This window comes from Miscanthus floridulus, chromosome 5 (assembly GCF_019320115.1).
Source record: "Miscanthus floridulus cultivar M001 chromosome 5, ASM1932011v1, whole genome shotgun sequence".
NCBI lineage: Eukaryota > Viridiplantae > Streptophyta > Magnoliopsida > Poales > Poaceae > Miscanthus > Miscanthus floridulus.
Genome location: NC_089584.1, coordinates 112492869 through 112520465, shown reverse-complemented (window position 1 = coordinate 112520465; position 27597 = coordinate 112492869). Strand labels below are relative to the sequence as shown.

Genomic DNA, 27597 nt, shown 5'->3' with positions numbered 1-27597 from the left:
TGCTGGAAGGAGGTGCTAACAGTGATGACCCCGTGGGGGCCCGACATCTTCAGCTTGAGGTACGTGTAGTTGGGGATGGCCATCAACTTCGCGTAGCATGGACGTCCCAGGATGGCATGGAAGGTCCCGGGGAACCCAACCACCTCGAAGGTGAGGGTCTCAGTCCTGTAATTGAACTGATCCCCAAAGGTAATGGGCAGATCGATCTATCTGAGCGTCTTTTTGTACATGATGTTGAGGCTGCTGCCTCCGTCCATCAGGACTTTGGTGAGGCACTTTGGGCCAATGATCAGGTCGACCATAAGCGGATACCTTCTCGGGTGCGGGGAGGCATCCAGATGGTCAATCCGATCAAAGGTTATGGCAGACTCCGACCACCGGAGAAAGAGAGGTGTGGCTGGTTGGGCTATGTAGACTTGGTGGCGTGCGACCTTCTGACGATGTTTGGAGTCATAGGCCGTTGATCCCCCAAAGATCATGAGGCAGCCGTCTGGCGTTGGAAAGCCGTCATCCTTCTCCTCGGCGTCATCCATAGCGGGGGCAGGTTCCTTCCCCTGCTCCCCTTTGTTGGAGCCTCTGGACAAGAATTTCCACATGAGGCTGTAGTCCTTGAGCGGATGCTTCATGGGAAAGGCATGGTTCAGGCATGGCCCCTTGAGCATTTTTTAAAGTGGTTTGGAGCACCCACTGTGGGCTTCCAACCACCCTTGAGGTCAGTAGCAGCCACGAGATGGTCCTCGCGCCATTGCTTCTTTTTTTTCTTTTAGCGGAACGATTGGAGGTGCCTTCGCCGGCACCCTCATCCCGCCTTGCCTTGCCCTCGAGACAATCGAAGATCACTCCAACTGCCTCTTCTCCTAAGGCGTGGCTGGTGGCGATGTCCAGGAGCTGCTTGGTGGTCCGTGGGCCCTTGTGTCCTAGCTTATGAACCAAGGACTCATAGGTCATCCTAGACAGGAAGGCTCCTATGACGTTGGCATCGGCGATGTTAGGGAGCTCGTTGCACTGCTGAGAGAAGCACTAGATGTACCAATGGAGGGTCTCACCAGCCTTTTGGTAGCAGTTCTTGAGGTCCCATGGGTTCCTAGGGCGTTTGTACGTGCCCTAGAAGTTTCCCACGAAGATCTCTTTTAGATCCGCCCAACTCTGGATCGCGTTGGATGACAGGTGTTCCAACCATGCCCGAGCCAAATCGGCCAAGAACAGTGGAAGGTTGTAGATAATGAAGTCGTCATTATCCACACCATCGGCTTGATAGGCAAGCCCATAGTCTTCAAGCCAAAGGCCAGGGTTTGTATCCCCAGAGTACTTAGGGATATTAGTAGGTGGTCGATACCTTGGTGGGAACGCAGCGTTGAGGATGTGTCGGCTGAAGTCCTGAGGCCCTAGGAGGCTGGGGCTTGGGCTCTAGTCCTCTCCGCTGTTGTAGCGTCCGCCGCATCAAGGATGATAGCCACGGCAGGCTCCTTCCCTCAGGTCACTGTACGTGCGTCTACGGGCGTCGAGGGTGCTGCGGGCGTCGCGGTTGTGGCCAAGATGTTGATGTTTCGAGAATTGCAGCGCGCTGCCCACTGCCTTGCGGCGCTTGGTGGATCGATGCATCCCTGGCAAGGTGCATCGAGGGCATACGCTAGCTGGCGTCGGGCTTGTGTCATTGAGACAATCCACCTGCTACACTGCCACATGCTTAAGTAGCGTGCGAATTTCACGGTGGACCCGACGATCCTCAGGCATTGTGGACTCTAGAAGGCCATGAAGTAGGGTCGTTGCGGTGGCGATGTTCTAGCTTGCCCGAAGGAAGTGAGAAAGGGTTTCACCATTGGCGATGATCCTTTGGTTTACGTCGCGGGCCACGGCGCGTGTGTGCCCACCATCTCCATGGCGTCTGATCTCCTCATCGACCTCCACATACTCCCAAACAAGCTGTTGTCCTATTTCTCGCTTTCAGGCTCTCAGCTGCTCCACCCCTATGTGAGGTGGGGCCACTGTCCCCCTCTCGGTTACGCCACCGAGGTTGCCCACCATCCCCTCTGTGGAGACGCTTTCGACGTGTCCCTCAGAGGTTTCTACCATGAAACATTCCTGGGAGGGATGATGGCTCCCCCCGCCGGAGTCAGAGCCAGAGTTTGACCCTGGCCCCTCTACGAGGAGGCCATGGAGGGATTTTGTAATGCTTTCGATCATCCCTACAAACTCATTGTTCACGGGGGGCGAGATCGTGCGCTGTGCCACAAGGTGGCTAACGGTCGTCATGGCATTGCGGAGACTGAACGGAAGCGCCGTCAGGGCGCTTCATGCGGAGTGTTCTAGAGAGAGGGCGAGGCAGTGCTGGTCCTCCCTAGATGGTTGTGGTCCAAGGCAGACACCAAGCTAGCGCTCAAGCCTCCCGTAGTTGAAGTTGACGAAGGAGGGAGGCTGGACGGCGACGTGGGCTAGCACCAACTCTCCTCCCAGTGTGACGATGAAGTCTAGGTCACCAAAATGCACATGCATGCTTGGGGCCCAGCTGATTGCATGGTTAGCCATCCGAGGCCTGATTTGGAATGCGCAAAGGACCCTACCTGGCGCGCTAACTATCGGTGTTTCGAACAAACACCGGCTAGTAAATTTATAATTGTTGCACATTAGGCTCGGATGGTGCACTAAAGGACATAAGGTTTATACTGGTTCGGGCTGAATGTCCCTACGTCTAGTGTGCTGCTGCTCATGTTATTAGTACCAAAAAAAGGTTCGTAGTAGGGGGTACAAACGGTCGAGAGAGGGAGAGGTCCCATGTCTCTGATGGAATGGTCGAAAGGGTGCCAAGAGCTCAGTTGCTGCTTGGTTGTATGCGTGATGCATTGTGTGTGTTGAACTAATCCGTCAAGAGTTAGTCCCCTTAATGGGGAGCCTTGCCCTCCCTTTTATAGACCAAGGGGGGAGCAGGGGTTATAGATGGGAGAAAGAGAAAAATGCCGAAGGTATAGAAGGTCCTTTGAGGGAGCCGGGTCTTCCTTTTTCCCTGTGCCTACCCTACTTAACACGGCAGGCCATGTCAGAGGTGGCGTGTTCGCTGATCCTCATAGGCCATGCCCTAGCCTCATTTAGCAACTGGGTGCGTCCCATTCTACGCCGGCGGATGGTGTGGCATGCCGGAGAGCCGAGCTATGACCCCTCGGGGGGTAATAGGGGAAGTGACCATATGTCCGTCACTATAGATGATGTGATTTCTATCTTGGACCATAGTGGCTATCGTATGCCTGTGTTAGTATCCGTGCTCGAGGACTAAAGGCGGCGCCTACTACACTGTGGGACAAAAGTCGGCGCCTACAACACTATTTGGGCACTGTTACGTCGAAAAGGGCTTAAAGCGCCCGTTCCATCGTATCCTGATGGTACCTTCCTACAGACATGCAGGGCATGGTCCTTGGCACTACATTTGACTCGAATGTCCTATCGTACCCTATGCTTGTCATCATGAATGAGCAGGGTGCGATCATCAGGCGAGGCAGAGCTAGCCCCTAGCCGTCGGGCGAGGCGAAGGCTACCCTTGGGCATTGGGCGAGGCGGAGCCAGCCCCTGGCCATCGGGCGAGGCAGAGCCCACCTTGGACGTCGGGCGAGGCAGAGCCAGCCCTTAGCCATCGGGCAAGGCGGAGGCTAGCCCTCGGGGGTCGAGCGAGGCGGCGCCCGCCCTCGGACATCTGGCGAGGCGGAGCCAGCCCTTAGCCATCGGGTAAGGCAGAGGCCAGCCCTTGGGGGTCGGATGAGGCAGAGCCTGCCCTTGGACATTGGGCGAGGTGGAGCCAGCCCTTAGCCGTCGGGCGAGACGAAACCAATCTTCCGTCGTTCGGGCAAGAAGCATAGTAGTGTTCTTGTCTGACTGGAAGTGTCAACGTTTGTCATTAGTCCCACCTCATTGGGTACCCCGGTATTAGGTCCCCGACAGAGGCGCAAACACAGATTGGAATTCCGAGAGGAGCGTAGACACCTCAGGTGGAACTATTGTCGGATGCTCCATGGTATCATCTGACCACATAGCCGATAATTGCACAACCGATCTAGGGGGCAAAGCTTTCAATTCTCCTTGCAACAATTGCTAAGTTTGGTTATAAGAAATCAGTAACCATTTGTGCTGCCAGTCTATCTGCATTGGACTATGTGCGGATAACCAATCCATACCAATAATCAAATCATATGCAGACAATGGAATGACCTTAGCCACTGAAACGAAGTCATAGCCCTAAACAGACCACTGCAGTTGCTGAAACTGAGAAGAACAGGACATAACTGAGCCATCTGCCACAGTAACCCACAAAGCTGGACTAAAAGAGGAGATGCCTGAAAGCTTAGAAGCAATATCAGTACTGACAAATGTATGGGAACTACCTGAATCAAGCAAGATATGTGCAGGCAACCTGTGCACTGTCCCCTAAAACTGAATGGAATGCATAGAAGATACTTCACCATCAGCAAACATGGAAATAGCCAGGCAAACCTGAGCCTCTACCGGTTCTTCCTCCAGAGTTGATATGGCTTCATCAGATTCATTGCCACTACAAATTTCCCAGAGCTCTTGCAAGACATGTAACTAAATAGCTTCTGGGCACTTGTGATCCCAGGACCATTTCTCGCCACAACGTATGCACAACCCATGGGCACGCTGGTAATCACGAAGTGTGTTGAGCTTGTTGTTGAGGCCGTGGCCACGGCGCTCGGCCGAGGCGACCACAGCTGATGCTAGTCGCTCGACCCACTCAGGGCGCGGTGGTGGCGGTGGAAGCGGCATGGGTCCACGCACCGGAGCCTTGGTGAAGGTGAATGGCTTGAGCCGGCGGACCTCACACCGATGAGCATGATCCACCAGTTCCTCCTGCAGAGCGAGCACACAGGCAGTATCGAGTGTGGTGGGACGCTGAAGGTGAACAGCATTACGAATATCAGCGTGCAGCCCATCAACAAGGCACATGGCGTAGTACATCGAATCAGTGGTACGACTATAAGCCACAAGCTGTTCTACCAAACCCGTGTACTTATCAATATACTCCTAGATAGTGTGTGTTTGATGAATATGAAAGAGTTGGCGAATCAGCAGCGTGTGCTGATCTTTGCCAAAACGTTCCATGACCATGTGACAGAACTGATCCCAGCTACCTTTGCGAACTTCATCTTCTACAGACTGCAATGAGGGCCTAACCACATAGTAATCTAGATAGCGCCCTAACCACACTTTGGGATTCTCTCCATCAAATGAGGGAAAATTCATCTTAGGTATATGATCACGGTGGCCTTCCCCAAAATCCCGGTGACCATCCTCGCCACCAGACCCACCTAGGACACCCGCCATCAGAGCAGAACTAGAGTATGAGCGTGATAGCTTGGGGTGCGGGTTGGGATGGGGTGGGATGAGCTTACCTTTGACCGGGGATTGAGCAGGAAGCTCGAATCCCTGGTGACTTGATTGCTCGCGGTGCCCTATCGGGCTGAACAGAGTGACCCCGATGGGAACCTTCGCCGCGGTCACCGCAGGGGGCGGCAGGATGCTCGTAGGCATGGAAGGCGTGGCATCGAGGATGGTGCAGCTCACCGACTTGCGAAGAGCCGCCATCTCCCCCCACAATGTCTACACCATAGTCTCCGTCTTCTGGATCGCGCTCATCTCCGAACGCAATTCCTTCATGGTCTCCTCTGTCTGTGGTTTCCAGGTGTCGAACACCTTGATGGCACCTTCCAGGGACTCGAGGCACGGGCGCCGATCGAAGACTCGACTGCACCGATGCGGTTGGTGAGGTTGTTCTGGACCGACTTGAGCTCATCGAGGATCAACTTGGTGTTGGGATCCATGGCGCCGAGTATTGTAACACGGCCTCTGAGAGTGGCAGAGACCTACACGGCCAGTAGTTCGCAAAGATGTCTTCGACCGACTACCCACGCAAAGGCCCAGCTATCACGCCTCTAGACCCAGAAAGATGACGGTTTCTCAGACTGCTTGTAGGACGCTGCCGGTGACCCTGGCGCAGCCTCTGCCCGGCTAGCTCACAGGCGTCTCCGAGCGGAGGGGGCGGAGGCCGCCCTGCTACAAGGCTAATCAAGTGCCAATGTTACCTATGTGTGTGTGCAGGTAACCAGAGGAAGGCACTCGTGGACAGCACGGGCGCGCCGGTTCGGCCTCCGCTCGTATGGGCAGAGACCCAAGTAGGAGGACGGCAATACTAGGCATTGGGGGTCTGCGGCCTCGGCGTCCTAGGGGCGGAGACCGATGGCAGAGGCCTAAAGGCCCTTTGCCGAATCCTGAGGCCTAATGGGGCGGAGACCGACGGCGGAGGTCCAAAGGCCCATCGCTGAATCCTGAGACCTGGTGGGCTGGCTGATCGCGCAGGCCCAGTACTTGAGGGCGGCATGACAAGATTGCCCCCGAGAGGAAAGGCGAGTAGTGGAATATTCTGAGTATGTACTATAGCAGTTGAAGGGTACTATTGTAAACTCTGTAAAAGTGGTAGTTGAGCCCTATAAATAGGGTACACTTGTAACAGTACCGGTGTTTGGAAAATGAATTAATGAAACCCTAGTTTTACGTGCCATTTCCCCACACGCCCACTTGTCGTGCCTGTTTCCCGAGCCTCCGCCTGAAGGCAGCGCTTGGCGGGCGGAGGCCTCTATCTCCTCTACACTATCTAAGACCGCAAGTCTCAACATTGGCGCCCACCGTGGTTTGGCCAAGGCAAACCAACGATGGCAGGGAAAACAAAAACCACAACCAGAGCAGCAACGACCACGGGTCAGAGAGGATGGCCTAGGCGCACCACTCGTAGCACCTACGCAACCTCGCCAGTGGAGGATGACACCAGAGCAGATGCCCAGGGTCAACCACCGAAACCCCAAGATCTAGAGATTCAAGATCCAGAGGCCCAACCAAATTTAGGCACAACACTCGAGCAAGAATTGCAACAGCTACAAGCACAGTTGCAAAGAGCGCAACAAGAAAGGGACATAATGGCAGCAGCATTCGCAGCTAATCAGCAAGCTACTCAAGCGTCAGCACAAGCAGCAGAAATAAGGCAGCAGTTGGTAGTCCTACATGCTGAGATGCTAAGTATGCAGCATGCAGTACTAGCGTCAACCTCCACAATCCCAGCCTCCGTGGCAACACCAACTGCAACCATACCTCCGCCAGTGATTAGCCCGACCACGATGCCATCTTAGGTGATGCGGAGGCCTATCGATCCCAAGTCCCCACTCTCTGAAGGCATACAACAATCGCCATGGCCAACAGCGTACAAGCCAATCACACTACCAAAGTTCAATGGAAAGACAGACCCCCATCAGTTCATTATGAGTTACGAGGCAGCAGTAGCCTCCGCCGGTGGAGACAACGCCGTCCTGGCAAAGTCATTTGTTATTGCTACCGAAGGTGACACGTTGGCTTGGTATTCCATGCTCAAACCAAGCACGGTCTATTCTTGGGAAAACCTCTAGGACAAGATATTGGCAAATTTCAAGGGGCTAACAGCACAGTCGCTGACATCCACAGATCTGTTCCAGTGCAAGCAAATGTAGGGAGAGACACTACACGACTACTTCCGGAAATTCATGCAACTAAAGGCGAAGGCACCAGACGTCCTAGACGAGATCGCCATTGAAGCAGCGATCAAAGGCCTCCGAATCGGGCCATTCGCAGCACACCTAGCAAGAAAGAAACCAACTTCCATACATCAATTGTATGACGAGTTCGAGAAATACTACAGATCAGACAATGACCTCCAGAAAAGGCTGGAGGAGCAGGGTCAAAACAGACAGCAAAACAGCAGCAAAAACTCCTAGAAGAGCTATACGAACCAGAATGCATCAAATCACAAACTAGGCCAGGGGCAAGTGCTCAGCATCGAGGGTGAACCTTACCCCAAAGAAGGGCAACTGGCAGTGCCAGCAGGGCTGGAGACCCAGACCAGGAACCAAGGTCGGCAAGGTTACCAAGGCAAAAACTAGAACAAAAACCACAAGCAGAAACAATGCAGGCCATATTGTGTTTTTCACGACGAAAGCGCAGGGCACAGCACCAAAGATTGTCTGGAGACAAAAGAGACACAGGAAAGGATGAAGAACAAGCAGACTGCCCAACCTCCGACACAGCAGAGCGTAAGAGAGGTTAACACCACCTACACAACTGGCCACCAGCAGTACTGCCCAATGTACCCAGCGCTAAACGCAAACCAAATACATCCCTCCACACCGGCCTCTGCCTATTACCCAAACTTCCTACCAGCATGGTGGTAAGCGCCTTCGCAGCAGCCTCCGGCAGGTAACTACAGGTCGGAGGCAAGCCTGACCTACATAAACCCAAAACCTCCCCACATAACCTACCTCAAAACAAACCCACCGCCACAAAACCAAAGCAGGTTCGAGCATCCACCGCAATAGCAGCACATGCAGCAACTGCCTCCGCCGCCACCTCACAACCAACCCCCAACACCAAAAAATGAGCCAAACCTAGAAAACCAAGTCAACCCTCATGGAGCACTACCAACAATAGGCATGATACTACCAATCACCGGAGGATCATCAATGGAGTTTCAAACAAAAAAGCAGAAAAATGATCACCTCCACCTGGTAAACAACATAGCAGTCCAAGGCCCAGCAAAATACATAGATTGGTTCAGAGTCCCAATCACCTTCATAGAAGACGATCTCCAGCTAGAAAGCTACCCTCACATAGATGCAATGGTAATCAAGACAAACATAGCAGCATGGGAGATAAGCAGAGTGTTGATTGACACTGGCAGTTCAGCAGACATCATCTTTGCAAATACCTTTGACCAAATGAAGCTCAGTAGGAATCAACTATAGCCCTCTGAATCCCCTTTGATAGGATTCGGAGGCAAGCAGATACAAGCACTAGGAAAGATATCCCTCCCAGTGTCGTTTGGAACCCAAGCAAATGCTAGAACCGAATACATAACCTTCGACGTCGTCGATCTGCATTACCCATACAATGCCATTTTGGGCAGAGGATTCACAACCAAATTCAACATAGCCCTGCATATGGCCTACCTGTGCATGAAAATACTAGCACTCCATGGTATTATCACAGTCCGAGGTAGCCAGAAAGAAGCAAGAAACATAGAAAAAGCAATCTACAGAGCCCAAAGAAACGTCAATGCAGTCGAGTTGGTAGACAAAGAACTAGAGCCTCCGGATATGCCCAGAGGAAAAATAGATATGGCAGGTCAAGAAGAGACAAAGGTGACCCCTCTAGAAAAGGAGTTACTAGACAGAAAACTAACAATCAGCTCAGAACTGAGCAAAGCAGAGGAGGAAGAGCTCATGGAAACTCTAGTAAAAAACAAAGACATCTTCGCCTGGTCAGCCTCCGACCTCCAGGGAGTCAGCAGGGACATCATATAGCATGAACTGGATATCAATGAAAACATGAGGCCAAGAAAGCAGAAACAGAGAAAAATATCGGAGGACAGAATCCTGGCAGCAAAGGCAGAGGTGCAAAGATTGCTAGATGCAAAAGTCATCAGGGAAGTCAAGTATTCAGAATGGCTTGCAAATGTAGTACTAGTACCAAAGAAGAATGGCAAAATGAAAATGTGCATAGATTTCACATATCTGAACAAAGCTTGCAAAAAAGACCCTTTCCCATTGCCAAGAATAAATGCCTCCGTCGACAAGGCAGCTAGATGCCAGAGGTTTTTCTCTCCTCGACTGTTTCTCTGGGTATCACCAAATCTGGATGAAAAAAGAAGACGAAGACAAGACAAGTTTCACCACTCCATTCGGGACATATTGCTACACTAGAATGCCGGAGCAACCTTTGCCAGAATAACAAAGGAAGTTTTGGGCTCACAACTAGATAGAAACATCATAGCCTACATCGATGACATAGTGGTCATGAGCAAGAACAAGGATGATCATGTCTCTGACTTACAGGAGACCTTCGCCAACCTCAGGACAGCTGGCCTCCGCCTCAACCTAGAAAAATGTATATTTGGAGTCACAAAAGGGAAGATGCTCGGATACATCATAAGCAGCGAAGGCATCAAAGCGAACCCAGACAAAACCAGAGCAATAATGACAATGGCAGAACCCAAAAACAAGAAAGAAGTGCAAAAGATGATGGGAAGAATAGAAGCGCTCAACAGATTCATCTCAAAATCAGCAGAATGCAGCCTACCCTTCTTCCAAGCCCTGAGGGGTGGAGACAACTTCGAGCGGGGGTCCAAGCAGTCGGAGGCATTTCATAACTTGAAAGAGTATCTGGCAAACTCACTGGTGGTCTCCGTCCTAGAATCGGACAACCACCTATTGCTATATGTGGCGGCCTCCGACCATGCAGTCAGTGCAGTCTTAGTTCACGAGCTAGAAAAAGAATCAGGCAAAACTCAAAAGCCAGTTTATTTTATCTCAGAAGCACTGTCTGGAGCCAAGCTAAACTACACTAAGGTACAAAAAGTTGCCTACGCAGTGCTGATGGCATCAAGAAAACTAAAGCATTATTTCCAAGCCTATGAAATCTCAGTTCCAACATCGCTGCATGACTTGCTCAGAAACAAAGAAGCCTCTGGCAGAATAGGCAAATGGGCTACAGAGCTATCATAGTTTGGTATCTCGTATGTCCCCAGAACAGCAATCAAATCACAAGCACTAGCCGATTTTGTAGCAGATTGGACACCTCCGACAGAGCCCAAGGTACAACCAACCACTCAAGGCTTGATAGCATTCATAGATGGAGCCTGGGGCCAAACCAGAGTAGGAGCCTCCGCCGTCCTAATGGCACCCTCCAGTGTTAGACTGAAATATGCAGCAAGGCTAGAGTTCAAATCAACAAACAACATAGCAGAATATGAAGGCCTGATCCTAGCGCTCAGTAAAGCAAAGGCCCTAGGGGCAAAAACATTGACAGTCAAAACAGATTCTCAAGTGGTTACTGGCCAAGTAGTGAAAGAATACATAGCAAGAGAGCCAGAACTCATCAAATACCTATCCGTTGTCAAAAATTTGGAGCGGAGATTCGAGGGCTTCACCCTGAAGCACATCCCAAGATCAGAAAATGCAGAGGCAGATGAACTAGCAAAAGCTACGGCAAACAACCTACCATTGCCACCAAACACTTTTTACCAGATCCTAAAGTCTCCGGCAACTGCGGAGACATCTAAGGCACCTAAGCCCATACTACACCTGCAAAATGAAGATTAGAGAAAGACGATAACAGAATTCTTAGAAGGCAAAACCACCAAAGAAGATGAAGTAAAAGAAGCAAGAATACAGGCCAGGGCAAGAAATTACATAATCATAGATGGTGTACTGTACAAGAAAGGAGTAGTCTAGCCTCTCAAATGCATTTCGTAGAGCGAAGGCATAGAGTTGCTTCAAGAAATACACTCAGGAATTTGCGGGTCTCACATTGGCTCTAGAGCATTATCAGCAAAGGCAATAAGGCAAGGCCTTTATTGGCCAACACACATACAAGACGCAGAGTAGACAGTCAGAACATGCAAAGCATGCCAAACATTCTCTCTCGGGCAGTCAAAACCATCATCGGAGACCCAGCTTATACCCCCGACATGGCCACTACAAAGATGGGGTATGGACCTGGTTGGCCCATTACCACCATCCCAAAGAGGAAAAAGATTCACAGTAGTGGCAGTAGAATATTTTACAAGATGGATAGAAGCAAAGCCGCTGGCGAAGATAACCTCAGAAACTGTCAGAAAATTCTTCTGGCAAAACATCATTTGTAGATTCGGTGTACCGAGGATTCTGACAGTAGACAATGGAAAACAATTCGATTCAGAGAACTTCAAAGAATTCTGCAAAAGCATTGGGACAAAACTAGCCTTCGCCTCAGTATACCACCCAGAGTCCAATGGTGCTGTGGAAAGAGCAAACAGAATAGTGTTTTCAACAATATCAAAAACATTGCTGGGCCTACGCAAAGGAAAATGGGTAGATGAATTACCCAGAGTGATTTGGTCACACAATACATCTATCTCAAGAACAACAGGATTCACACCATTCAACCTGCTTTATGGAGAAGAGGCCATGATGCCAGAAGAAATCAAGCACGAAAGCCTCCGAACAACGAGACGGCTAATGTTGCAAGATGAAGAATATGCAAAAGAACAATAGAAGCCATAAGACTGAAAGCAGTTGAAAACATTGCAAAATATCAGTCCCAAACCAAGAAGTGGAGAGACTTTTAGGTGGTAAGGAAAGACATAAAACACGGAGACCTCATACTCAGAAGAAAACCCAACGCACAACTTGTTAGCAAACTGCAACCGAAATGGGAAGACCCATACACAGCAATGGCAGCAGGCCGCCCTGGCTCTTTCCACTTGACCGACAGTGAAGGTGTCACGACAACCCACACCTGGAATATTGACAGCCTCCGTAGATACTACATCTAGGCAATGTACCAAAGGGCAACCTCCGCAAATAATAAGCGAAGGCCCCTCCGTTCATTTACCTTTCAGCTCCTTTTTCTTCAACCCAAAAAAAATGTAAAAGAGCCTGTACTCTTTTCCTCATAGGGGAACTCCAAGCGGAGGTGAGGTTTTTAACGAGGCAGGCTCAATGTAAAAATCCTCTAGAAGTATAAAGAGGTAATTCCCCAAAAGAACGCTTGAAAAGCCCAAAATCGAAAGCGGCCAGCTCTGGCGCCACAATATTCGGTGAACAAAAATAAGCACAGGTCCTTTCAAAGCATCAGCCATAGGCATTGGCAATTTGAAACGACCTCTATGGCCAAACAGGCCTTCGACCTTGACAAAGACCTGTCCAGAGTCAGGCATCAAGGTAGAAACCACCTTGGCCAAACAGGCCTTCGACCTTGACAAAGACCTGTCCAAATTCAGGCATCAAGGTAGAAACCACCTTGGCCAAATAGGCCTTCGACCTTGACAAAGACCTGTCCAAATTCAGGCATCAAGGCAGAAACCACCTTGGCCAAACAGGCCTCCGATCCTTGACGAAGACCTAACCAGATTTAGGCATCAAGGCAAAAACAACCTTGGCCAAACAGGCATCCGACCTTGACGAAGACCTGAATAAATTCAGGCATCAAGGGAAAAACAACCTTAGCCAAACAGGCCTCCGACCTTAACAAAAAAACCACCCCAAGCATCAGGGGCAACACCATTATGGCGCTAGAACCAGGAAGAAGGTCTCCACCAACAAAAACAGCAAAACGAGGAAAAGGTCTGACAAAACCCTGTTACTTAGGCACTAGGCCTATTTACTTCAAAAGATCTCAAAAGGCACGAATAATTCAAGCAAGATATAGGCCATTAAAGCCAAGATACGTTCCAACAAACAACGTACCAAAAATTCAACAACCAAAAGCCACCACCCTGCTATAAAATGGGTTCCCCCCACGCCCTTAAAACCTCAGTCAGCATAAGGCGTAAGGGGGGAAGAAGGCAGAGCACAAGCACAAGCCACAGCAACGGCCATGGAGGCAAGGGTCTCCTTAGATATCAAAGTCGGCCATAGATATTAGATATTGTACAAAAACTCATAAAATCGGAGGCACCAGTAGACGGTTGGAGACAATGGGAAAAGAGACAGGAACTACGGCATGGTGATGAACAGTGCAGGCCTACGGAGGAAGGGGGATATCACACGAAATCTCGTAACATCCCCCTAACGCCGAAGACCTAACCTGCCATCTCCACAAATGAAACATGTCCCACGGGTGTGCAGCGTCGGAGGCCCATACCACCGGACAGCTAAAACACACAGCTAAAGAAATACCAAAAGTCTCCGCCATCTGCACAAGCCGCGCCAAACCTCCTATCGGATCACACACCGATTCAGCAAGCCTCGCCATGCGAACTTCAAGTATGCCTCCGCCGGCCAAAAAACTGCCAACACTTCTACCCCGGCCACCAAGCAAGCACAGAGAAGGAGAGAACATGGGGCGGAGGTCCTAGCCACCACCTCTGTATCGCGCATGTTCACCCAAGCAAAGGACCACAGTGTGCAAGCTTGGGACTAGACGAGATATGTAAACTAGCACAACAGACATAAGCCCCCGCACAAACAATCAAGAAAGTGAACCTGTTTTGTATTCCATAAAACGTCAAGTAGCATTCTTACAGGACACAAACTTACAATAAAATCCAAACTATTGTGGTGGAGGTCCGCGCCAAGCAAGCACGCGAGTAAACCTAGTGCGCTCGTCATCTATGTCAAACTTAACTGACTCAAACACGTCGCGCGCAACGCTACGGGGAAAGGCCGAACGCCAATACTCCCAAAGCTATCCACTCACATAAATACTGTTGTTGTAGAGAGTCAAAGGCGCAACATCTTGCGCAGGCTCCCGATTCGGAACCTGCGCAAGATTAAAATTTTCCATAAAACCATTCAGAACAAAAGAAACTTTATTTACAAGAGTCCAACTGGACTACAATATACAAGTCAAAATAGCTAAGTCCTACAAAGAACCAAGACCTCCGACGTCCCGGCCATAGCAGAAGTCCCTAGAATGGAGCCCGCATCAACTGTGGGCGGGGACGGCGCCTGCGGCCACCGACCATCACCACCGCCAATCGTAGCGCCCACCGGAGCGCCAGCGGTGGCGGAGGCACCGCCCGTGGTCACCGAGCGTGGAACTAATGGAGGCCTTCCTGCAAGACTCTTCTACGCATCTTGTAGCACAGGCTAAAATATCAGTGCCACAGGCAATGAAAGCCTTCGCAGCTTCGGAAAAAAGGAAGGAGAGAAAAATAGCGGCTACAAAGACTAGAAATACCTTCGCCCTCTTTTCCTCCGCCAGTTTCCGGGCAGCAGGTCTCCCAAATGGAGCCCAAAAGTACCCAATGAAACTTCTCAAGGTTTTTTGCAAACCAAGAGAAGTCTCACCAAGCTCCTCCGGACCCGGCAGCGCTCCCTCCGGAATACTTTCGGTATGCGTACACCCGCCGTGCACCAAAAGCTTGGCGTAATTCGCTACTCCTGCCAACGCCCCGTAGTCCGTGTAGCCATTGATCAGACCGGGGAGCTTCGCAAGGTGACGCTTTAGCTAGGAGGCGAGGGCGTAGACGCTGTCTTCCTCCAGAGGAGCGGAGGTTTCGCCTCCAAACTCGGCGATGATGGCCCGGTAATGGCCAATGGTTGAAGCAAGGACCCCCTTGACCGAGTCCAAATGCCTCGTCATCAAAGACAGCTGCTCCCCCACCGCAGCTGCGGATTCCTTCTCAGAGGCTAGCTCTCGCTAGAGACCCTCGGCCAACTCGTTTGCCCTGCGGGCCTGCTCGGCGGACAAAGCTTCTGCATCCCGAGCCTTGGCGAGATCGGCCCTCAAAGCCTCCTTTTCTTGTTCCTTCTCCACCAGAGAAAGGCAGAGAGCTACAAGGGAGTTGGCCCAACCCCCTTTTTCACCTTCCAAGCGCTCGTTCTCTACCTTGAGCGCTTCAATTGCAGTATCTCGGTCGGAGACCTCGCGAGCGCTCTTCCATAACAACGGCCATGTGATACCCCTACGATTAGAAAGAAGAAGACCAAGGCGATCAGCAATAGAAACAAAAACAAGTCTAAAGGCGAACATACACCAAAAAAGGCAAACCGCCGAAGACGCACCAAGCTCTGGTGCTCTAGATGAACACGGAGAAGTTGGAAGAAATCCATGTCCCTCAGACGCTGTTTGAAGCGATCTGTTCAAAGAAGAACAAACAAACACAAGACCATAAGGTGAGAAAAGCAAATCTCACAATACATACAACAACTGCCAGAGACCACCTCCGACGTCTCCAAGAATCCTAAGATAGCACTCTTCCCAACCTAAGATAGAAGTGTCGGAGGAGCCTGCGAACAAAAAAAACAACAACTCAGGTCAGAGGGCCAATCAGAAATAGACAATAACAACAGGCCAAAAGACGAGTAAGATAAAAACACTCTATACTCACTCGGACCCGACACCATCGGCCCCGGATGCCCCGGACCAAACCTGACGCTGGCAGAGGCCGCTCGCTCCACCGGGGTGAGGAGTCCAGCCATGACATCACCTACAAAGCAACAAGTACACGATATTAGCACTTGGTAGAATACATAAACAAATAAACCGGGCCAAGACAGTAAACACAAAAATATGCGCCAAACAAACTTACTCATAAAAAGCCCAGGCTGGGCCGCCTGCCGAGCCCCCTGGGCAGAAGTCTCGGCCATATCATGAGGCAAAGGCATAAAGGGTTGGCTCTCCTCAGCCAGCGGCCTGGCGGGCGGAGGGCTCGAAGAAGACTGAGCCGCCGGGGCCTGCTCAGCAAGCACGGCCTCCGGCTGCCCAACGTCGGCCGCTGGCACGGGGGAAGGCACAACAACAGCGGGAGACGAAGGAGCGTGCTGCAAGGCGACCTCTGCGCCCTCTTCAGAACTTGAATACAGCCCACCAAAAATATCGGGCATAGGATCGGCGGCGCTAGCCTCCGGCTATTCGGCGACACTCGCAGCACCGTGCAAGGAGCGTGCAGGAGCAGCGCTGGCCCCCGGACACTCCGCACCGCTCACAGCACCGCGCATAGGGCGCATCGGAGCTCCAGGAGAGTCGCGATCCCCGCCGCTCACGACCCGCATGTCCACTGACAGGACGGAGGAGCTCTGAACGTCTTCACTGCCGGCGGAGGCAACGCTAGCACTACCGACCGAAGACACGGCCACCGCGATCACCAGAGCACCGGTCTTCTTCTTCTTTTTCGCATGTGCCTGAGAAACATCGGCGCCCTTTCTCTTCTTGGACTCGGTCTCCGCCGTAACATTCTTCGCGAAGGCCTTCTTCTTCTTGTTGTCAATCAAAGTCAGGACCTCGGTGGGAACCTCGCGCTCCCGGTAGACGATCCTGAGCTCCTCAAAAACTCGATTGAGCCGCGGCATGGTGCCTGCCATGGCTCTCCAAGACGTGTACTCACGCTCGAAAATTTTGCCAACCAACCCGACGGTGGCCTCCTCAACATCGGCAACGAAGCTGTCCTCCGTCACCCCCTCCCCTAAAGACCGGCCAAAGCGGGGGAAATGAATCCCGGCCCCCGGCCTAAAAACAGGAACCTTCACCTTTTCCATCCGAAAGGTAGGGTTGTCTCTGCCTAGGGGCCAGTAGTTGGAGGCCATAATCTCCTCCACTAGGTCACGGCCCCCGGAGTAGCGGCACACAGCCGCAAAAGCCCGGTCGCAAGCCTTCCTCGCCGGAGACATCTCCTTCGGTGGATCCACGCGCGTATGCGGCGCCATCTCCTCCATTCTTGAAGTCAATGGATACTCCACAACCTCCGCACCATCCTCGGTAGTGCCGCGGACCCCGTAGGTCTTCACGTAGAACCACTGCTCAAGCCAGCCGCGGTCCCACTTGCCCTTCTGGCAAAAAGAAATCTCCAGGCGGTCTACGCCTTGGTTCCTCTTCGACATAAAGGTGCAACTACCATACTGGTAGGTCACCTCCACCTCCTTGCCCTCCCGCACCTCCTTCTTCTTCTTCGGCTACTTCTGCAGCTCGTAGTACGCGCAGAAGGTGTCCACGTCTGGCTCGGCACCATAAGAAACACACGCCTAGCAAAATTTGCTGGGCGTAAGGAAGGCCATAGGGGTCAGATGGTGAACCTAGATGTTGAACATCTCCAACACCCGGCGGAGGAAGGGGACGTAAGGAAGGCGGAGGCCGCAGGTGAAAAAGTCCCAAAACACCACCGCATATCCCTCCTCTGGCTCCGAAATGGTCTGGCCGGGCGGAGGGATTTTTACCCTCGAAGAAGGAAAATACGATTCCTTCAACATCTCCGCGACTGCCTCTTCAGTAATGGAGGAGGGGCCGAAATCCCATGACTTTATCGCCATGTCTCTGGAATCCGCAGCGATCAGGTCTCCGACGGACGCGGAGACACTCCCCAAATCCTCCTCCACTAGCTTTCCAAATTCCAACGCGGAGGTGGAGGCAAGCATGCACTCCTCAAACCGTGCACTCCAGCCGGCGGCCCTAACGCCGAGAAGGTGGCGATAGGGTCCAAAGAAGGTGGGCCAGTGAGTATGGGCAGAGGGGGAAAAGAAAGCCACCGCGGCGGCAGCCTAGGCGGAAGACGCAAGCGGAAAGACAGAACGCGCGAAGGCAGCTCAGGCGAAAGCGAAGACAGCAGAGAGCGATTTCTCAGAGGCAAGGAAAGCGAATGAGCAGTGCGGGGGGGATCCCGCCACCAACCCCGCCCTTATATAGGCCGCGGGCGGGCGATTTGGCTCCCACCGTACAACGGTCATCTTCGGAGAATTTGCCTGCCGCCCAACGGTCATCTCCGGAGAAGTCGCAAGGTATACAACGGAAAACAATACGGCGTAAACGGCCACAACGTAGGACAATGGCTAGTTTTGCAGCCTAACGGCTACTATGACAAGACCAGCGGCCACGCCAGAGCAGGCCAGGGGGGAACCTACGAGGATCGGTCGGAGACGTGACTACGTGCAGTCTCCGCCCCCGCGGACGTCCTTGCTTAGGGCGTTTTGAGCTCACGACACGCTCGGGCGGACCGTGGTCTCAAAAGGGGGGAACTGTTGTAACACGGCCTCCGAGAGTGGCGGAGACCTACGCGGCCAGCAGTTCACAAAGACGTCTCTGACCGACTACCCAAGCAAAGGCCCAGCTACCACGCCTCCAGACCCAGAAAGATGACGGTTTTTCAGACTGCTTGCAGGACGCTGCCGGTGACCCTGGCGCAGCCTCCGCCCGGCTAGCTCGTAGGCGTCTCCGGGCGGAGGGGGCGGAGGCCGCCCCGCTGCAAGGCTAATCAAGTGCCAATGTTACCTACGTGTGTGTGCAGGTAACCAGAGGAAGGCGCTCGTGGACGGCGCGGGCGCGCCGGTTCGGCCTCCGCTCATAGGGGCAGAGACCCAAGCAGGAGGACGGCAATACTAGGCGTCGGGGGTCTGCGGCCTCGGCGTCCCAGGGGCGGAGACCGATGGTGGAGGCCTAAAGGCCCTTCGCCGAATCCTGAGGCTTAATGGGGCGGAGACCGACGGCGGAGGTCAAAAGGCCCATCGCCGAATCCTGAGGCCTGATGGGCCGGCTGATCGCGCAGGCCCAATACCTGAGGGCGGCATGACAAGATTACCCCCGAGAGGAAAGACGAGTAGTGGAATATTCCTAGTATGTACTGTAGCAGTTGAAGGGTACTATTATAAACTCTGTAAAAGTGGTAGTTGAGCCCTATAAATAGGGTACACTTGTAGCAGTACCGGTGTTTGGAAAATGAATTAATGAAACCCTAGTTTTACGTGCCATTTCCCCACACGCCCACTTGTCGTGCCTATTTCTCGAGCCTCCGCCTGAAGACAGCGCTTGGCGGGTGGAGGCCTCTACCTCCTCTACACTGTCTGAGACCGCAAGTCTCAACACTGAGCTGCTTGCGGAAGCGGGTGAAATGCTCGTGGTCGATTTGGTGGGGCTCCAGGGTGTGGATCGGACTCCGACGACTTGTTCCTTCACCGACCAGATCAGCCTCGGCACGGACCTACGGGTTCATCACTCATTGCAGCAGCGCAGAGGACGATCAACCAGCCGTCAGGGGTTACGATCCTAGATCAAGATGAAGGAAACAAAATGCGGCCAAGGAATCGGTGCTCCGAGTACCAATTTGTTAAGAACCACGATAGCGATACTAGAATTCGGGGAGGGAAGCAACAGATCGGAGTCAAGGAAGGCAGCAGAGCAATGGGTTGGGTTCAGACGAAGAGTGCTTACTTATAGAAGAAGCAATAATTCGGTTACAATGTATTTCATAGATGCCCTCTCTCTCCACGCGATCTCCTGCTTATACTTGGTTCGCAAGCACTCGATGAAGACGGCAAAAGCATCACGATGTCGCCCACTGGCTGCCGGTCACACGCGTGCTTGGCGCCTTGGGCCTAGTGGACCTCCTGAGCACCGTCCCATCTTCAGCTTCTTGTCTGGCCGGATCCGCTATAGTCGCGGGTGAAGTAGCGGCAGCAGGCGACGCCGTGACAGGCTGCTCAGCCAAGTTCGGGACCGACAGTTGGGCACCGGTTGGCCCCCTATGCCATTTTGCCCCAACGCTGTCTCCAGAACGGGGAAGAAGAGGAATGTCAAGGATGCTATTTTCCCAGAATCAGTGGGGACGCGATGTGGTTGGGGCGCCCACCACCCAAGTCATCTGCCAATTTCTGCAAGTTTGGGAACTGCTGCGTTCTGTGGTGCTCGATCCATTGCAAGCTGATCGCTTTTGTGTGGAAGTGGCCCAGCGATGGCAAGTTCTCGGTTTCCTCGGCGTATCGAGCTTTCTTTGCTGGTGTGGCGAAGCTCTTAGGGGCAAAAGAGCTTTGGAAGACCAAAGCGCCACCACGAGTAAAGCTATTCTTTTGGCTAGCGCTCCACCGTCGCATGTGGACTGCGGATCGTAGAAAGAGGCACGGCCTACAAGACGAAGATGCTTGTGCCTTCTGCGATCAAGCATCTGAAGCATGTGGTCATCTGCTCCTGGGCTGCCCTTACGCCAAGGAACTGTGGTTCAGGCTGCTCGCCCCTGTTGGTCTGACGGCACTGGTGCCTGAGCAGGACGACAACCTGGGGGAGTGGTGGCTGCGACAGCGTCGACGGCTGGATCGCGCCGCTCGACCACCGTTCGACTCCCTGCTCCTGCTGATTGCGTGGTCGTTGTGGAAGGAAAGGAATGACAGAACCTTTCAACGGACGTCAAGGGGGGCTCAGGAGATCTTCGCGAAGGTCGTCGACGAGGCGGAAGATTGGGTCCGGGCCGGTTTCAAAACGCTCGAGGTTGTCTGCCCTCTTTGGTCGCAAAGCACGGTTTCAATGTAGTCTGTCTAGCACACAACCATGTGTTTTACGTAGTTTCAACACATAAATTTTTTTTATCATATGATTAAGATCCAACAGCTTCTACCATTCTTCTACCTTCAGTATCCAGCTTTTTTCTACCTCCAGACAATCACAAGATCACAAGATCACAGATCTACATATCACTTGAAACAAATTTTTCCTAGAAAGACAAATCACAGATGGCTGCTCGCGACCATGTCACCGCACGGGGCTCAACGCTCATTTGCATCGACTTCATCGTACCGGATATGATAGTTCATTTGCATGATGTTTCCGACAATGGACAGGCTCGGCGACTTCTGCACGATCCAGGAGTTGACGGTGTCGTCCACCGCCCCAAAGTAGTTCTTCGTCGGCAGATCCATGTCGCCGTCGTCGAAGTGCAACACCATGGACGGGAAGACGGCGCCGGACATCTGGAAGCAGACCTCGTACCCGTCCCTGCTGGGGGCCATGGTGAGGTTCGCCGTCTGCGACAGGACCGCCGCCTTGGCCAGCGTGTACGCTGGCTCCGCGAGGAACGTCAGCGTGGTGCCGGAGTCGAAGATGATGCCGCTGCTTCCGGTTCTGGCCGTCGTCGCAACGCCGATTGAGATGCTCTCCAGGTTCACGCTGTAGTAGGTGGATGTCTACAGGAGCGGCGTTGACTGGACACCGCTGCATTGATAGGTGGGCCTTAGATGTCATAGATAAAAAAAAATCCATGTGTTTTTTTTTTATGCTAAAACACATGTGAGTTGTATAGTATTTCTGTTCAATGTAATGTTGACTCTGTAATCCAGTAGCTAGGGCTTCCCGCGTTCTTCTAACGATGGTGACTCTTGTTGAGCGCTTGTGTAAGGGCTAAAACATTTCCTCTTAATAAAAAACGGGTGGAACACCCGATTGAAAAGAAAAAAAATGGTAGTGATGGATGTGATGAAAAAACGATGTAAAACCTATGATGTCAATAGTGACGGAGAACCAACCATAAGTCCACATAACCAACTGGAATACACTCAACTATTTCAGAGGCTATGTAATAAGTACCCCCTTCATTTCCAAATTTTAAGTTATTTTAACTTTTTATTTATATTATGTCTAAATACATTCTAAAGGCTGAGTATATAAAAAAAACACGACGACTGATCGAGAAAAAAAGACGACGAGATTTACAATTTAAAATGGAGAGAATATACAACTAAGACTATCATGTCATACAATACGTGTAACTACCCTCGTGTGTAATTGTGTATACGAGTGGCAGTAGTTATTGTTGTTTCAGGAACTAGATGTCAGATTATTACTCATTTTGCCCTTTCACTGCATATACTATAAACTTGTCTTAACTCCTGGTTCATCTAATTTTTTTTGCACTAATCGATCTCTAATCACTTTCTGTACTGTACAATCAACAACTTTAAAATAATTGCTGACAACATATATATTCCCAATGCATATATTATTGCTATATATAATATAAGCGAGGCGTGGCCGCGTGGGTCGATCCATCGAGCAAGATTGGTTGCTCACTTGCTCGTACTGAATCTGCAGGACAGCTATACATTCAGGATCGTGAAAATGCAGAAACGAGCGCTGTCGCTTACTAGTCCTGAAGGCTGAAAGTATAAGCCATTCTCGCGTAGGTGCTGGGTTCCTGCTGTAACAAACAGAACCCATATCGTCACATAGTACATACATGCTTACTGGACGAACTGCATAGCTAGAGCTCGATCATCTCTTCATCGATGAATTGGATAGCTCGTGCAGGAGTATGCATTGGAAAAGTGTACGTTCGTAGGAGTTCGATCATCAACACATGAATGAAGAACATCTGTCCTAGCTAGACAAGCAGCTAGCTTCGAGTTATTGGCAGTCCAGTTACTAATAGTTTTTGTGCCTGAAAGACCTACACAACGATTTGCAATCTGTGTGGATGTGCTATGCTGCAGTTCATGCCGTACGTCGGCCAACTAACGCAATCGATCTTGACAATTTCCTTGCAACAAACTCAATGTCGTTGTTCAAGCAATTAGCATACAGGATCTCCTCGATCAGAGTCTGATGCTGTGTCTTGTTTGCTCCTCATGCATGCACACCTACCAGAGCAAACTAGTACTCCAATTTTACCTCTTTTGTAGTATGTTGGTCACCCTCCAACACATATCCAATTTCCAAGCTAACCCCTGGAATCTCTGGTGCCAGCAGTGATGCGTACTATGAAGCCGCATGCAGACAACCCTTAAGTTATAATCTACGTGGGCTAGATCCATATAATATTCTAAAACTAGCAAGGTGATTAGCACAAAATAGTGAGGTTATCTAGCTTTATTTTGCATTTGTAGTTTTTATCTGAAAATGGTTCATGCAAATAGCTTTGTTTACTTGTTTGACTCACTGCATCCATAGCCCTAAACTCTATATAGATACTTTTTATGCACAGAGGGGCTTGCGCCCCGACAGACAAATTAAATTACTAAAAATAAGAGTTAGCAGTTACAAGCCATAGTTCAAGAAACCAAAAAGGAAGAAAAGAAAAAAATACAAATTACAACAGATTCTGGATCCATAGGTCAAAGATATCTGAAATACTAGACTTTATTCCGAAGATCAACAACTTGATTTCTTTTGTAAAAGTCACCTTGACATTGTTGACTGATGGCTGAATGTTGTTGAAGATGAGGTCATTTCTTGCTGTCCAAATTGCCCAACTCATTAAGATAGCCACCAATATGGAAAAATAGGAATGTGACTGAACTCTTGTTTGTAGTAAAGCTTTAGGAAAAACTGAATCAACCTGGAAGTCAATGTTCAATAGACTCCAGCATTCTTTAGCAAAAGGACAAGACAAGAACAAGTGTTGCACGGTATCTTCTGATTGAGACGGACATAACACAAAATTATAAGATTCTAGTTGAATATTTTTCCTTCTCAGAATGTTTCTAGTGCTTAATCTATCTTTCACGAGCAGCCAAAAGAATACATTATGCTTTGGTTGATAGAAACAGGTCCATAGCCATTTGAAACCTTGATGCACTTGTCTATGCCCAATTAAAGAAATATAAGCATTTGAAGCAGAAAATTTACCTCCCAACTGTAACTCCAGATGTCATTCTAGTTGGTTAATGGAAAGTATTGCAGAATATCACTACTGCAAATTAACCTATCATCAACACCTTTATCACCACTGGTATCATTAAAACCGTTCACGGTTCGTAATACGAACTGTTAGTGATGAGAATATCACCGCCGGTTCTTAAGAACGTGCGGGTTGATAACTATCACCGCCGCTTCGTCTTACCAGTCGGCGGTGACAGTTCATCATCATAGCTGCTTTGCACCACCAACCGGCGGTGATAATGTGCTCCTCGTCACTGCCGCCTCGCCATATAAACCAACGGTGAAGACATTTTCACCGCCAGCTTGTTGTATGATACGGCGGTGATAACCATGCTACAGTATAAATAAATTCATAACTTTTTCAAATAAAGTCAAATGAAAATAAACTTTATATAAAAGTTGTAGACCTTGACGAGATCGACAACTTTGTAGTTGATGACTTTTTTTATTTGAAACCATTTACGGTCCCAGAATTCTATTTGAAGCACTCAAATTTTGAAATACAAATTTTTTGAATTGTACAAACGACCTTAGATGGGAAAATGATCAAAACCAAAGTTGTAGATCTCGATGAGATATACAATTTTGTAGTTGACAACTATTTCATTAGAAATCATTTATAGTCTCAAATTTGTATATGAAGTTTTAAAATTTAAAAAACCAAAATTTTCAAACAACCTTGATAGAAAATCGACAAAAACCAAAGTTGTAGATCTCGCTGAGAACAACAACTTTGTAGTTGATGAGTTTTTTATTTGAAATTATTTGAGGTCCCAAAAGTCTGGCAGAAATTTTGACGTTTTGAAATTCAAATTTGTTAAACGACCTAGGATGGCGAAACAACCAAAATCAAAGTTATAGATCTTGATTAGAACAACAAATTTGTAGTTTATGACTTTTTCATTTGAAGCCATTTAGGGTTTAAAATATTTATTTTAAATCCTAAAAAGTGAATACTAGGGGAATTGATATGATATATAGACACAAGTGACTTAGGGGTGGAGTGGTTAGAGGAACAAATGACAAATGTCTCAGGTTTGAATCCTAGCACCGTGTACCATGAAGAATAGCGTGAAGTTGCAGCTGGAGCAGCTTTTCGGTACCATGAAGCTAGAGCTAGTGGGGGGCTTCTTAGGATTAAAATAATTTTTTTTTGCTATTTTTTTGGTCCGTTTTTGGGAATTTTGAAAATTCAAATCACCGCCGGCTGGTAATACGAACCGACTATGATAAGCTATTATCACCCCCGGTTGCAAACCACCTGTGATGAGAATATTATCACCACCGATAGCTTACTGCTGAAACCGAAAAGCGCTAGTGATGGACTTTACGAACCGCTTGTGATTGGTCTGAATGTAGTAGTGTATATTTGTATTGCCAACAGAGGTAGAATGAAGTCCTTTGTGATGGGTCTTGTGCATAAAGTTTTCTCACTGAGATAGCCTTTGATTTGTCATAGGAGAAAAGTTCTGGGTATTCATCCTTTAAGGGTTCTTCCAACCAGTTGTCCTGCCAGAAGAGGCATCTCTAAACATTTTGAACTTGTGCAGTAGATAGTGACTTGAAAGAGTCCATTAGCTTTAAATTTTGCCTCCACCTCAAAGAACTATTTTTATATGACTAGGTAGTTTACCATTAGAATATTGTTTCTCTCAGAGTAGAGAGACCCAGGGGATGTTTTTTTTTAAGAATTTGTCCATGTTTTTCAACATCAGTGCTTCGTTGTGTTTCTTTAGATTTATAACTCCAAGGCCCCCTTCATCTTTTGGAAAACACACCATCTCCCATGAAGCTTTTATAGTGCCTTATTTTAGTTAATTTCAGCACCTCTCCAAAGACAATGCTTTATAAATTTGTCAATCTGATTAACGATTGAATATGGCAATGATAGGGAACTCATATATAAAGTTGGAAGAGCATATAGGACTGCATTTGTAAGCTCTAGTTTAACAGCTTGTGAGAGGAATGCAGAAATGCTTGCTAGTCACCTCTCACATTTGTTCACCATGGCAAGAATTCCTCAACCCTCGGTCTAATTAATCCAAATGGCATACCCAAGTATGTGAAGGGAAGGACCCCTTTTGCACAGCCAAAGGTGTTTGTCAAATGATCCAACTTTTCTTCAATCATGTTGATTGTAACCATCATAGACTTATTATAGTAAACCTTCAGACCGGTTGATTCCAAAAAAGAAAGTAGAACTAGTTTCAAGAAGAACAGTTGTCTAGCATCCCCTTCCATCATGATTAGTGTGTCATCAGCTTATTAGATGACAGGGAAGTCTGAGGTGGAGTTCAAAGGAATAGGAAACTTGAGGAGGCCATTTTCTATTACTTTGTGCAGCAAGGATTGGAGGAAGTCTACAACAAGAACAAAGAGTAAGGGTCAAAGAGGGCTTCCTTGCATCACTCCCCTTTTACAATGAACTGTTTTGCCAAGAACACCATTTCAAAGAACTTTTGAAGTTCCAGAAGATAGTATGTGTCGGCCCCTCAATTTGAGAGTCCTAAGTGCATCCGTACTTGCACCAGGATCACGCACAAGTACGCACCAAATCACAAGAATGGTACACAGATATATAATAAAAAGGTTCCTAGCTTTATTGATATCTAAAAATAAGGTCTTACAACAGTGGCCCAAAGGGGCATGGTCATAGGCTACACATCTAGCGGAAGACTACGGCCGTGAAACGGCATTATTGGTGGTCTCTAGAGCGGGATTATTATAAAGCGAAGCGGTGTCCTATTCCATAGGCAACTTGAGCATGGTTGAAACCCTAGCCTCAATGTCATACTCCTACGAACGTATCTCCTTACGGGAATCCTAATCCTCATGGTACGCTTCCTCGTCGAAGTCATAGTCTTCTTCCGTGCCGAGGTCTGTGTGTCAACAACGGGTGAGTACATACGTACTTAGCAAGCCCTAACCATAGGGTGGAAATAGAAGTGTAGTGGTGATTATAATTAAAGGTTGGGTCCTAGCGGAGTATTACCATTCCCACTGGTACCCGGATTAGAATCAATTCCATTACCAGTTTCATTACACATAAAAGTAAAACTAATCATAGTATCACATCCTAGCATCTGCCCATTCTAAGGACGTGGCTATTCGAATAGGTTTAAGTAACTCTACAGAGGTCTACAAATTTCCCCACACGATAGGTACAACCTGATCCATGATCAGTGGATGAAATAGACCTAATGAGACCTCGTACCCGAATGTACGTGAACTTAGATGTCCATATAACTCTACTATGACTTCTCAGGGGTTGGAAACACAAATAACGGGAGGATACCAAATCCCCCCTAACATGATGATACCAAATCATCACAAAAGAAAATATGGCTCCAACACGGCAAAAATAATCAAGGGCTCGAACGCGGCCAAAAACCAAAAGCTTAACGTGGAAGATTACATAGCATCCACGCCAACCGGACCACGGAAGAAAACCTATCCCCCGTGTCGGCTCCTAATATTCCGCTGCCTACACCGGTCTCCTAGTAGAAATTATACTTCTATCTAATAGGGTGTGAGATCAAGCCTATTCATATAGACATGTGGCTGTACGTAATATCTCACTAGGCGAGAGGGACTACGAACCGGTCCTTATGTGACCGAGGCGAGTATCTCCCACAGGAATCCTCTCCAGGTATCCCTGCCATGGTAAACTACCTCCATAGTTTACCA

The 27597-nt window shown here is 49.5% G+C and overlaps 1 protein-coding gene across 1 annotated transcript; it reads right to left on the bottom strand.

Moving 5' to 3' along the window:
* Nucleotides 1-21023: 21023 nt before the first annotated feature.
* LOC136455133 (aspartic proteinase nepenthesin-1-like) lies at nt 21024-22470 on the bottom strand. The gene is made up of 3 exons (XM_066455279.1): nt 22462-22470; nt 22324-22338; nt 21024-21440 (listed from the first exon to the last, which is right to left on the bottom strand). The coding sequence occupies exons 1-3, from the start codon at nt 22468-22470 to the stop codon at nt 21024-21026; spliced, it is 441 nt and encodes a 146-aa protein (XP_066311376.1).
* Between the last annotated feature and the right edge of the window lie 5127 nt (nt 22471-27597).